This window comes from Rhododendron vialii, chromosome 7a, assembly GCF_030253575.1.
Source record: "Rhododendron vialii isolate Sample 1 chromosome 7a, ASM3025357v1".
In the NCBI taxonomy this organism is placed as follows: Eukaryota; Viridiplantae; Streptophyta; class Magnoliopsida; order Ericales; family Ericaceae; genus Rhododendron; species Rhododendron vialii.
In genome coordinates, this window is record NC_080563.1 from 30,228,175 (window position 1) to 30,241,938 (window position 13,764).

General features: G+C 39.6%; 1 protein-coding gene across 1 annotated transcript; it reads right to left on the minus strand.

Moving 5' to 3' along the window:
* Positions 1–10,612: 10,612 nt before the first annotated feature.
* LOC131332226 (flowering-promoting factor 1-like) lies at positions 10,613–11,729 on the minus strand. The gene has a single exon (XM_058366314.1). It carries the CDS (start codon positions 11,588–11,590, stop codon positions 11,243–11,245), a length of 348 nt encoding a protein of 115 aa, XP_058222297.1. The 5' UTR covers positions 11,591–11,729; the 3' UTR covers positions 10,613–11,242.
* Between the last annotated feature and the right edge of the window lie 2,035 nt (positions 11,730–13,764).

The window sequence follows — 13,764 nt, forward strand, 5'->3', positions numbered from 1 at the left end:
AAAATGGCACATGAATGCCCTAAAATCGAACTGGGGCATCATAGCTGAATTTGTTGATCAAAGACCTTCTTTTTTTTTCCAAATGTTGTATACATCAACGAGGGTTAGTGGAGTGTGAGTAGATTAGTCCACGGGGTATTTTAGAAGCTAACCATAATCCTGAATTTCAAATGCCCATGACAGAACTCGAATTTTGGCCTCCCCCACAGGGAGGACAAAAGTTATCAACTGGGAGGAGTCCATTGGTGAGCGAAGACCTTGGGACATAGGATAGACCACACAAGAAAAAGTTTTGAATCTCTCCCTCCATGGCACTTCCAACATCGATTTCATAAAAAAAATTCTCCTCGCCGGTCGCTCTCCTTCACCTCTCCACCCCCTGATAATCATCCCCAACCAAATCTACTATCCATTGCCCCCCCCCCCCCCATCGCGCCATCGCCGTTCCCCCCCCCCCCCCCCCCCCCCGGTTCGTTGTTGGGCTAGATCTAACGATGAGATGAAGTTAGGGTGATTTGACTCCCTTCAGCAAATAAGTCTCCAAATTTTGTGGCGGCGTTTGTGACATCTCTAAGACCAGAGGTTTCTTTTATGTTTTTTTCTTCATTTTCTAGTCTAGTTTTTTATTTTGTTTCGTCTAGATATTTTTGTCCAGTTTCTATCCAGATGTTTAGGCTGGTTTATGTCCGGATGTTGGGGTTTGATTCCTGTCTCGACGGGTTTCTCCCCGGGGTTTTGTTCCGGTCTAGTTTCTCTAGATCCGGGGACTGATTTCCATCGGGTTTTATATTGTCTTTGATATGGAGCTATGCCATCCTGAGACGTCTAGTGTCTGGGTACTAGTTTTAGTTAAGCTGATCTTTGTTGATTACGATGTGGAATGAGCGATATCTCTTGCATAGGCGCTAGACATTAGCTTCGTCTCTTTGTTTTTTCTTTTATATCGTTACTTTTAGGGCTTAGTTGTGGTTCTATATCTATGTATTCGGATAGGAATCATTTTATGTCGCATAACTTGATATGTATTCGATACTAATCAATAGATGTTCTATGGCTTATTTAAATGGATATGCTTCTTCTGTTGAAAAAAAAAAAAGAATTACTCCCTCAATCCTACTGTATTTTTATTCTTAATTAGCATTTTTTGCTATGTCAAAAATATTGTTCCACTTCAAAACCAAAATGGTACTAGTAGTTATTAAAAGTTTTACTTTACCCTTCTACTTTTAAATCATTAATGCTCACAAAAATTTAAACGAGTAATTGGACAAATAGTACATGCAATGATGAAGGGTAAAATGACAAAATGTGCTGATTGAACATGGTTTAGTTTTGTCTATGTTTTGTTTTTTTTTCATTTCTTCAGATCAACGACTTGTCATGATTTGTGAGAGTTTTTGTCTCTCGTCTTCTCGAGAGTTTTTTGTTTCGTCTTTGGACGAAGATTTTGTCTGCAGATCAGGCACTTTCGGAGACGATGTTGCTTCACAATGATATCTGTGTTAACAGTGCTTTTACCCTAGATGATGTTTTTAGTGGGACAACTCGTATGGCTTGTCAGTTCTGTAGTTTTTGGAAATTCATTGGTGCGTCCATACTTGGTTGGAGTCCATATGATCGTTTGGGTATTTGTTGTCTATCTTTGGCTAGCACTTTTTCTCTCTTTGAGATTGCTTATTCTAAGTATGAATATACAGCAAAATGTGAGTGTTGTTGTTTGCGTAAGGCTACGTCTGAGTCGGGGTGAAAGACATCGACTGCCTTATGCTTTCTTGCTTTACAATAGTTAAATGATTAGTTTGGTTTTGTCTAAATTTTTTGTAATGAATTCCGTTATGTAAGTGCCGTTGGGCAATTATTAATATAATCTTCTCAATTCTATAATGAAAAAAGGGAACTGATTTTCGCGTTTCACTTTTTACTGATGGCGCTCCAATTTTAACGTGAAATTACTAGTAACTTCATGAACAAAGTGGAGCGCCATCAGTAAAAAGTGAAGCGTGAATATCAATTTCCTAAAAAAAAGCAAGTTTATGTATCCAAACATAGTCATTTTATTCCATTTCTCAGCTATATTAATTTCTTTTCCTGTCCTAATTTCTCCTCTTCTTTTTTTTAGATGACAAATACAGCAACAAAACAAAACAAAACTAAGGAGGCCTATTCTTTGCTAAGAAGCCCTCCATCCCAGGCAGAATACAACCTGGACTAAATACAAAATTCCTAGCCAAACAAAACTAAGGAGGCCTATCCTTTGCTAAGAGGCCCTCCATCCTAGGCAGAATACAACCTGGACTAAATACAAAATTTCTAGCTAAACTATTTGATGCAAGCCAGTGAGCAACTCGATTATGATCTTTGTGCACCCATGAGAAGCTCCACTCCTTTTGAGATGCCCAACATTTCATATCATCCACTAGCACTGCAATTTTTGAAGGGCACTGATAATTCTTCTTCGTTAGATAGTCAATAACCTCTCTACAATTCAACTCAAACATTGCTGCTTTAATCCCTATATCCATTGCCATACCACAAATTATCTGAAGTGCCCATGCTTTTGTGAATAAGGTCGAAGAAGCTATTACTTTCCCAAACCTCCAAAACAGAGCTAGTCCACCACTGTCCCTGGCTAAAAAGCCAAAGGCAGCCTTGCTGCGGGAAGACGAGAATGCTCCATCACAATTGAATTTAATGACTGAACCAAGAGGGGGGCGCCATCTCCCCACTCTGGATGCTTCAATACACTTTTCCGGAGCCTTTACACCTTGAAAAACTGCCTGGAAGTAATCAGAATTTGCAAGGCTTGCCATCACCACAGTTCGCTCAGGGCATGGAAGCACTCCATTGAAGATACTGTCATTTCTTGTTTTCCAAATTGCCCAACAAGTTTGAAACAAGAGGCTCACCACTTCTGGTCCAGCTTCCTTTGCCAAACTTCCACACAAAATCTCTTCTACCCACTTATCAACTGCGTTTATCCACCGCTCTTGAACCCAGTAAGTTAACCCACTCCCAAACCAGACAACAACAGCCCACGAGCACTTGAATAAAATATGCTCAATTGTTTCTGCTTTTACTTCACAGATGGGACACAAACGGGAAGAAATGCATTTTCTCCTAAACAAATTTTCCTTTGTCGCAATCCAGTTACGAACAGTCCTCCAAATAAAATGACGCATCTTTGGGATAGTGGGTATAGACCATAGCTTTGTCCACACCTTCTTAGGGATACTCCGAGAATAGGAAGGCCTTTGATCTTTCCTTCTAGCTTTAGTATCATACACTTGATAGTAACCTGACTTTACTGTATATTTCCCTGACTTATTGAACTTCCAAATGATCCTGTCTTCATTGCCTGCAAGGCTGATGGGGATCTTCAAGATGGCTTCAGTTTCTTCTTTGGATACACAGCTCCTCAGCTTTCCTTCCTTCCATGCCATGGCAGGACTATCAATAAAGTCTGAAACTTTTTTCCATACATAATCAGTGGGAGGGTTAGAAATGATTCTCCCCTCTTGCCAATTAGGAATCCAATTGTCTCCCTAGAACTGAATAGTCTCCCCATTGCCAACACTCCATCTAAGGCCCTTATCAATAAGAGCTTTCCCTTCCATAAGGCTACCCTAGAGCCACGACGGTGCACCCCCATTCTTTGCATCCATACATGACCCATTGGGAAAGTATAGGTCTTTAAGGACACTGACCCAGAATGCACTAGGGTTCAATATCATTCTCCAGTATTGCTTTGCTAGGAGGGCACAATTGAAGGATTCGAAGTCTCTAAATCCCAGACCACCACAACCTTTAGGAGTAGTAAATTTGTCCCAAGATCCCCAATGAATCTTCCCTCCATTTTGTCCATTCTCCCACCAAAATTTACCAATGACAGAGTTCAACTCAGCACACATAGATAAAGGCATCTTGAAGCAAGTCATGGGATACATTGGCACAGCTTGGACAACTGACTTGATGAGGATTTCTTTGCTAGCTTAAGGGAGGCCCTTCTTGTTCCAACCTTGAATTTTTTTCATGATCTTAACCTTGACAAATGCTAGAGATTTCTTCTTCGATCTTCCCCAAAAGGTGGGAAGGCCTAGGTACTTGGCGTCAGCATCCATCTCATTCATTCCAAGGAGAGCCTTAATCTCATCCCTTATACTTGTCTGAGTATTTGGAGAGAAAAACAAGCTTGATTTCTGGGTATTAACCTCCAAACCAGAGGCTTTTGGGGAAGGCCTAGGTACTTGGCGTCAGCATCCATCTCATTCATTCCAAGGAGGGCCTTAATCTCATCCCTTATACTTGTCTGAGTATTTGGAGAGAAAAACAAGCTTGATTTCTGGGTATTAACCTCCAAACCAGAGGCTTTACTGAAGCAAGAGATCAATTCCCAGAAGTTGGAGCAATACTTTGGTGTGGCATCCAAGAAAACTAGGGAATCATCCGCAAAGAGCAAGTGAGAAACAACGGGGCACTTTCTTTGGAGCAATGTTTTGTTGCATGTAGCCTTATTCATCAGTGAAGAAAAAACATTAACCGCAATGAGAAAAAGGTAAGGAGACAATGGATTCCCCATTGCTTAATTGAGGGGTTTTTTTTTTTTTTATATCCGCATTGCTTAATTGAGTTCGATATTCTGTTGATTGGGCCAACCATAAGCACATCTAACAATCAAAATTCTCACTAGTACCTCTATGTAATCCGTTGAGTTCAGTACATTGAACTCGTTTCTGAGTACAATGGTAGAACTGCCCCTACACAGTGAGCCATCACAATCAAAATTTAAGTTTTTTGCAGAATAATAGAAGTTTTAGGTCTCATTCGGCTCATTCGGTTTATTTTTTTTCTTTATTCAAATTTTTTTTGCATTTGTTAGTTTTTCGTTGATTTTTTGAGGATTATTGCTTTCTTATGACGAGAGGAATCTAAAAAGTAAAAAATTACGATCGAAATCCAATTTTTTTTAATAAAGAAGAAAAAATTAGCATATTGGCTTATTTTCATCTTTATTTTAAAAAAATAGATTTTGATCATAATTTTTTACTTTTTAGATTCCTCTCGTCATGACAAAACAATAATTTTCAAAAAATCGATAAAAAACTAACAAATGCAAAAAAAATTTGAATAAGGACAAAAAAATAAGCCAAATGACTTATTTGGCCAAATGAACCCCTTATTTATACCCCATGCATTAACTGTAAGAACCCATAGCGTAAAAAATGAGAAAAGGAATTGGCATATCACGAAACGTAAACAGTTAAGAGTTAGCAAGTTGGGCTGGCACAGGTCGTTACAGGTGGTATATACATCAGATTTCACCAACCGGAAGTGTGAGACATGCTTGGGTGGGCCGAATAAGTAAGCTCGAGGTGGTTGTCGTGCTTGGGTGGGTCCCACATGAGACGAGCTTGACGTGCTTAAACAAGTACTTGTCTCGCATCGCTTTGTGAGTGAAAGTGATGGACCATGGGGCGCAATGGGAATGTTGCGATCTTAATTGGCCAAAAATTGGAGACATCACAATTCATGAGGGAGACATCAAGCATATCACACACTAACTGCTTATCATTGTCACACATGTTGGAGGAAAAGGTGACACTAGATTTATCAAAATTTATTTTTTGACCGAGGCTATTCCATAACTCTCCAGAATTCTCTTAATTCTCTCACAGTTCTGAAAATCAGCCTTTAAAAACAACAAAGCATCATCCGCAAAAAAGATATGAGATAGCTTAGGACAATGACGATTAAACTTAATGCCAGTGATTCTTTTTTCCTTTCTAGCTGTAGTAATTAAATTGGAAGCACATCTTTAATCAACACAAAAAGATAAGGGGATAACAGATCACCTTGTCTTAAGCCCCTACTAGGATTGATATGGACCCTGGCCTCCCCATTAATAACTACTGCAAAGCTTACAGTCGAGATGCACTGCATAACCCACTGGATCCACATGGAGTGGAATCCCATCTTTTCCAAGAGGGCTTTATGAAAATCCCATTCGACCCTGTCATAAGCCTTGTTGAAGTCCAATTTCAGCGCCATAAATCCATCAAGCCCCTTCCTCTTTAGCTTCAGGTAGTGCAAAGCCTCATGAGCCACAAGTACATTATCTTGAATCATACGCCAAGGAACAAAAGCAGATTGATTTAGCGAAACCACCTTTTGTAAATGGCTCTTCAGCCTATTTGCCATAACCTTTATGATAACTTTAGCAGAGAAATTACAGAGGCTAATAGGACGGTACTGACCAAGAGACTCTGGGAACATGACTTTTGGAATCAAAACTATGTTAGTGCGATTGAGCTCTTTAAGCATGTATCCATTTGAAAAAAATCTCTTAACTGCTTTACACACTTCCTCCCCCACCTTGTCCCAATACCTCTGAAAGAAAAATCCAGGATAACCATCAGGCCTAGGGGCCTTCAAAGATGCCAATTGGAATGCCACTTTCTTAATCTCTTCAACAGAAACTTGCTCGATCAATTTGGCATTCATATCCTCAGAAATACAACACTTAACATTCGCCAAAACTTCTGAAAAATCCCTAGGCTTAGAGCATTCAAACAATCCAGAGAAATAATTATGAATTAAGTTATTGATACCATCTTCATCCTATACCCAATTTCCACCTCCAGTTTTGAGCATAAGAAGTTGGTTCCTCTGCCTCCTTTGGTTGATACAGGCATGGAAGAAAGTAGAGTTCTTATCTCCATAAGTTAACCAATTAACTCTAGACCATTGATGAAGCGCCATCTCTTCTCTCAACAGCAGCACCTCAATCTTCTTTATTAATTTCCTTTCCTCTTGAAGATTTTCCTGTGAAAACGGTGCCATTTGAATACTTCGTAACCTCTCTTGAAACCTTTTCAGATTCATCTTATCCTTGCCAAAAGTTTTCTTGCTCCATTCTAACAAGAACTCCTTGCATTTCTTGAGTCTCTGAACCAGCCCATAGAGATGAGAGCCCTGTTGAGATTGAGTCCACACCGAAGTAATAATCGGACTGCATTCTGAATGGGTAGACCATTTAGATTCGAACTTGAAAGAAAAAGGTTTTCAGAGGAACGCTGCATTTAACTATCAAGGGGCAATGATCAGAGCCCACTTTAAGTTCATGCAGCACCTGTGCAGGAGGAAAAACATTTCTCCAATCAACCGTAGCCATTGCCCGATCCAACCTGACTCGGATATTATTATCCCCATCTTGATTATTAGACCAAGTGAAGCTAGGCCCTTTGAACTCCAAGTCCATGAACTCACAGTTCGAAACAAGACCATGAAACTGATCCAACCTTCCTCTACTGCACGGATTTCCGCCCTATTTTTCAGCTTGGGAACTGCATTCATTGAAATCACCCATATAAAGCCAAGTTAGCCTGTTTTCTCTTGCAACTGATCTCATATAGTTCCAGAAGCTCAGCCGATCAACCCAAACAGGAGGAGCATAAATAAAAGTAATTAGAAAAGGAGTACTAATTCTAGGCCAATTAATTACGCAACGAAAAATATTTTTGGATTTAAATCTAACATCAATGGTTACCTTGTCAGACCACCAGAGAGCAAGACCACCCAACTTGCCAATAGGATCCACGTAGCACCCGTCATTATATTGGAGTTTCCTTCTTATTCTTTCTAGTGTGCTCCTCTTATTCTTAGTCTCCATGAGGAACACAACTAGAGGACGATGGGTTGTGCACAACCCTTGTAAGATCTGGAATGTTAGAGGTCCTCCCATCCCCTGAACATTCCAGCTGAGCATCACCATTGGACTTGTGGCTGTTTAAGGCCAGCCACCAACCCCTTTTCACCAATACCCTCTTCCAAAACTGCATCCCTTCCCCCTTCAGATAACACCCGAGGATGATGAGGGCTCAAATCCACTACAATATTGATATCCACAAGGTCTGAGTCATGGAGCTGCACCTCGATTTTACTACCCCTGCTCAGCCCTCCTCTCGATCTCCCTCCCCTTCTCCCCCTTCCTCTGCCACCCCTGGCTCTGCTCAAGCCCACGTTACTACTCAAGGGAGCTTCTGACAACTCACCATCTTCCTCTTCCACAATTTGATTGGAGCTCTCACGATCCAGAAGTAGCAGCTGTTTCTATTTTTTCCCCTCAAGCTCTCCCCCTGGGAACAATTAGATTTTCTTTTAAGGTTTAAAACCTTGTTGAAAGCTAGCACCAGGCCCTCCTCTCCCCCACTTTTTAGACCCACTAACTTTTCTGGACCAGAAAGCATCGACACATCAATGTCTAGACTCCTAGGCCTATCCCCTTCCACAAGGCCCAAGTTGTCATCCATCTGTGATTCCCTTGGGCTGTCAGGTTCTTCCACATAGTATTGGGCCCTCTTATTTCCAGAGTTATCCCCACACAAATTAAGGGTCCCAATAGAAGAATCAGAATTTTGAAACAAATTTTGCTGCGACCCTAGCAAAAATATCCTCCTCGGATAAGGAATATTCTCCCCTCCCTCTGGCTCTATTGTCTCGACATGTAACGTGTCCTTCTCCCCATAATTCGCACGCCCATCCCAACGCTCCTCTATGCCACGTGTCTTCTCCAAATCAGGCACTCGAGATTTGCCCTTTTCCCCTTCCACGCGCCCCTTCGACGACCCAGCACACGCGCCACCATCCTCATCCCTCTTATGTTAAAGATCACCCTCTGGATACACTAGCTTCTGCAATGGCTGGTCTCCATAGTTTATGGTCTCAATAACGGCAGACTCTGCTCTTATACTTCCATCAAAGTCCCAAGTCTTCACATCAAAGCTTCTCTTATCTTTGCATTCATTAACTGCATGACCCACAACGCCACATCTAAAGCAAAAATCAGACAGCCTCTAATACTTGTAGCGAACCCATGACTCTCCTTCCAATGGCCATCACAGGAAGAAACCTTTTTTGAAAGGTTTCGTGATGTCCACCCAAACCCTCACCATCAAAAAATTTGCTAAACGCCCTTTCTCTCCTGGTTCTTCCACATCAATAATTTCGCCCAAGGAGCGAGCAATCGTCAACCCCAGTTTTGAATTCAGAAAACCTAACGGGAGCCCGTGGATCTAAACCCAGAAGGGGTTGAAATTAAAGTCCAGCTCACTGAACGATTTCTTCTGATCCCATTTCCTCAAAATAAGAAGGGACCCCATCATCAACCAAGGGCCTCTGCTTTTCACCCTGCATAGATCCTCTTCTTTCTTGAAACCAAAAGCATACACATTGTCCTTCCATGGCAATATAGAGAACTCCTCCTCTATACGCCACGCCTTCTCAATAACCCTTGAAACTCCAGTTTTGTTCAAAATCTTTGAGGAGAGAATCTTACCCACCAAAACGAATCGAGCACTCTGTGGGCACTCCTAATAGCTCTCATCTAGTGCTATAACCTCTGGTTTCACCATGACCAGCTTTGCCATAGTGAAAGATAAAGATCGCAAAAGAAAATCAGAAACGGACTCAAACCTGGACTGAAGAAACCAGATGGGAAAATAACAGAACAAGGTAAAAAGTAGACGAAGTATTTTCTTGGGAAAAAAAGTGGAAAAAAGGGGAGTAAAGGAGTGGAAAAGAAGGGGATCAAGAAAAGAAAATGGAGACTCGGGGGAGGAGATTCGAGAGAAAAGAAATCTCCATTGAAGGGAGAGAGGGTCTCATGTAGAGAGACAAACTCTCATGTAGAGAGAATAGGAATTAGTTCATCACAAAACATAAGCAGCCACTCTAGAACTTGAGAATAACTTTTTGAGCCACATAATTAAGGCTAAGGATTGAAAGGTTAATTGGCATATTAACCCTCAATATATTAGACTTTCAACAAAGCTGGAAATTGATATGAGTATATAGTATTCAGCCAAAAAGGCATAAAAAAAATGCAATTAGAGCATCCGCAATATAATTAATAATCAAAACTTGCCACGTCAGCTTTTGATTATTTATTTAGAGGGTTGCTAAAGTTAGCAATGTAAAGTCCCATATTGTTACTTTTAATTATTCAAATGTCCAAATTTGATTATTGGTTAGGAGGTTGCTAACTTTGATTATTACAATATAAGCATTTTTTTAAGCACACATTGCTAACTTTAGCAATCTTTTGATTTTGATTATAACGTTGTGGATGCTCTCAGTCTCGATCATAGATTTAAATATCAGCCGCTACGTAGCGATTTTTCGGACCTCCAATACTGCTAATATGACTGCTGTAAAAAATTAACACCCCGTATTGGCCAATTCCCGATATGTATCCCTTTGGATCCAATTTTTTGCTCGCTTCATGTGGGCTACTACGGCCGCTTCAGGTGTATGGCCCCATGATAATTTACAAAAATTCACGATCGCTACACTCGATGTCCACTACGTATTACGCATTTGATACTCCCGCTATCGCTACACCATCATTGCTACCCCTACGTAGTGTGCTACAAATATTAAAAACCTTGATCCCGATTAATAAAATCACAAGACTTAGTTTTAATTGTTTCAGAATCTAATGGCTTGTGACACTTTGACCCCTTTTTTTTGATCCGCCACTTTGACCTGGCATAGAGTGATTTCCAACAATATGTTTAGTGCTCCTTGTAATTATATCACCATGAGTAAAACTAGAACGGAACTAAAACAAATATTTCGGTAATACTTTATTCAAACAATTACACACACACACACATATAGTGTGTTATACATTTATTTCATGTACATATAGTTATTATTATTATACAAGAAAGAAAAGGATCTTCGAAAACAAACAATACGATTTCCTGTTACCATGGATCACAGAAGGGACAGGAAAGCTACTTGTCTTCTGGGTTCTGGGCTGACATAGGAATATTTTCGGGATGTGAGGGTGCCATGTTGTTGGGATGCTCACTCCTTGTTGGTCATAATGCTTTCATACCCAAATCCTTTTAACTTTTTCAGAGATTAATATTTTTTTTCCTTTACCGTTTAAAAAAAAAAAACCCATAATACACCTATGCATGCGACCTAGATGTACATATGACAACACTTAGAATGGGACGGATGGAAGCATATGGCTTAAACAAAAGGATATTATTTGCTGTCACAAATTTAAGGATAGACTCAAGGGAGAGGAAAACTATGAAGTACGTACGACACTATGGGACACTCCATGCATGCGACCTTTTCAACTATATATGTCCTTAAAAGTAGGTGTGTATTGCAGCAGTTTCCCTCGAACACAGACTCACTAATAAGGTAAGTAATATGATGGATATATATATCATGCGTCCCGGACGTGGAAGAGGTTGGGATTTTTGACAACAATGTCGTACATGTGGATGGAGTTGAACTTGGAGAAGTCCCTAGGAAGAGAAATCAGATCAATGGAAGATGGCTTGTGGAATTGGAAGAGGTCCGAGTCTCCGCCCCCGTCGTACCTCTCCCATCCCAAGCCACTCAGGATTCGCTCCAGAGAGGAGTAAGATGACACTGCTTGCCCCGTCGGTAGGTGCACCAACACTTTTCTCCTCCCGGAACCGCTGTTGTTGCCTTGCCCTGCTGATGAGCCACCGCCTCCTCCTCCTGAGTGAATCACACCATTCTTGAAAACCCATACGCCTGATGACATTTTATTTTTCAACGTATAACTAAGGAACAAGCTATATATATGCAACGTAAGCCGATGGTTCTTGGAGTATTTTAGTTGGTATACCAGGTAGGATTTTTTTTTTTTTTTGTGTGTGTGTTTTTTTTTTGCAGATTGAATATGGCTTGTTGGGACTGCCTTCAAGGGGGGATATATATAGGAGTTATGGGTCAGATAAAACAAGAGGAAGCTCCGAGGATTAGTCCGGTTGGTTTGTAGGTTTGCTCCCTATATATATTATTGACCAGGATTCAATTGGTGGATAAAAAAAAATCAAGATTCAATTGTTAGAATTAGGTCGCAAGAAAGTAATTTTTTGTGAATTCTTAATCACGGCGTGAATGCTTGATCTGCTTTTGACTGGACTGGGGAAAAAATTAGTTAAGGTGTATATAAGCTCACTCGAAAACTCCTAACCGTGGAACCAAAAAATCTATAATACAAATCGCGATGGTGTGGTGGCCCACACATTTTTCCTACATAAATCTTCACCGTTGGCTTAATACACATTTTTCTGCATAAATCTCCACCCTTCATTCAACCCTTGGCATTGAATGACTTAGATTGATTTCATCCAATGGTTGATTTTTTCAGTTTGAATGTTCAAATTTTGGAAATGTTCAGTCAATATTCACTCACCTACTTTATGGGAATCTTAATTATTGGCATGGCAAATTTTTGAAAAGATTTGATTGGAAGAAATAATATAATGGCAGATTTTTGGGTGATAGATTTTTATGGACAACTTGATTGGAAGTTTGATTATTGGTAATGATTTTTGATTGCCAATTTTTGTTAATGAAAGCTCGATTGAGCAATATAGTCTTTGGCGATTATTCTCATAATTTTTGATTTTCTCTCTCCCCCTAAATGTTTTCCTTCCAATTCTCTTTTCCGTCTCCCTAACCCTCGCATTCTCTTCGGTTCTCTCTCCATAGATATGACTCTTAGTTGTTTAGAAAATTAGTTCTTTGTTCACTATCCACGGTGAATTCTCTTCTTTTTTTCGGCCACTTCTTTGTACTCTCTTCACGTTGTTTAAAAAAAATGGAAGTTGGGGTTAATCAAAAAATTCTTCCAACAACCATATTGCACGGGCCTCATCTCATATTTGAAATTGTCAATTTTATACTATTTGAACGCCAATTTTACAGCTTTTAGTGATTAGTTTTAATTCCATTGTTATATCCATCACAAAAAAGTACTTGCAATTTCAAATTTCAAATTCCTTTTGCAATCATAACCTCCTCCCCCTTCTCTCTCTGTGTGCACGCGTGCACGTGTGCTAGGTTTCGATGGGTTTCTCATTATTTTTTTTGTGCCAAGGAATCCTTTTTTGTTTTATTAAAATTTTCGTCCAAGTTTCTACCGTCGCTCACAGTTCAGTGGTGACTTCTTAATTTTTCTTTTTCTCTCCTATACTGCAAGCCTTACACTTTGATCTTGCCAATTTTACAGCTTTTAGTGATTAGTTTTAATTCCATTGTTATATCCATCACAAGAATTTTAAATAATGTATTCGGAATGGAGACATCAGTAATTGTGTAGTTCTTTATACTATCAACTTAATTAAATTGGCTGATAGATTTTTTTTTTTTTTTTTGGCGGGGTCACTTTACTTGACTAATTTTCAAGAGATTAATCTAATTCTCGCCTAGCGGGGGGCCAAGAAAAAGGAGAGTCCTATATTTGCAGTTGAGGAACTATACTCTAATCATTGTATGGCTTGGTGTCTTGCTTAAAACCCTATTTTTGTAGGTTTTTTGTGGGTCAAATAAAGAGGTTGCAAATTGAAGGATCTCTAATTTTTAAGTTTACCTAAATTTTTTTTAGTTGGCTACGAAGTAACCAAGAAATGTTGGCAGAAGGGACATTAGTTGGAGTGATCAGGAAAAAAAGAAAGGAAATTTAAGGAAAAAATTTGTTTCATGATCAATTTAATTACACACACTTACTAAACACATGTTTGGTTTATTTTTTTCGCAAATTTTGTCAAACGGATATTGAAAAAGTATGGTCATGGTCAATAGTAACAGCGGGTAATTGATTTTAGATTCGTTGAGATTATATTTTGTCGTGCCTTTAGAAAAGACAATTAGTTGATGAAGCTTGCTTTAAAATGTGAATTTTGAGATCAGACGATTTGGATTAAAGCA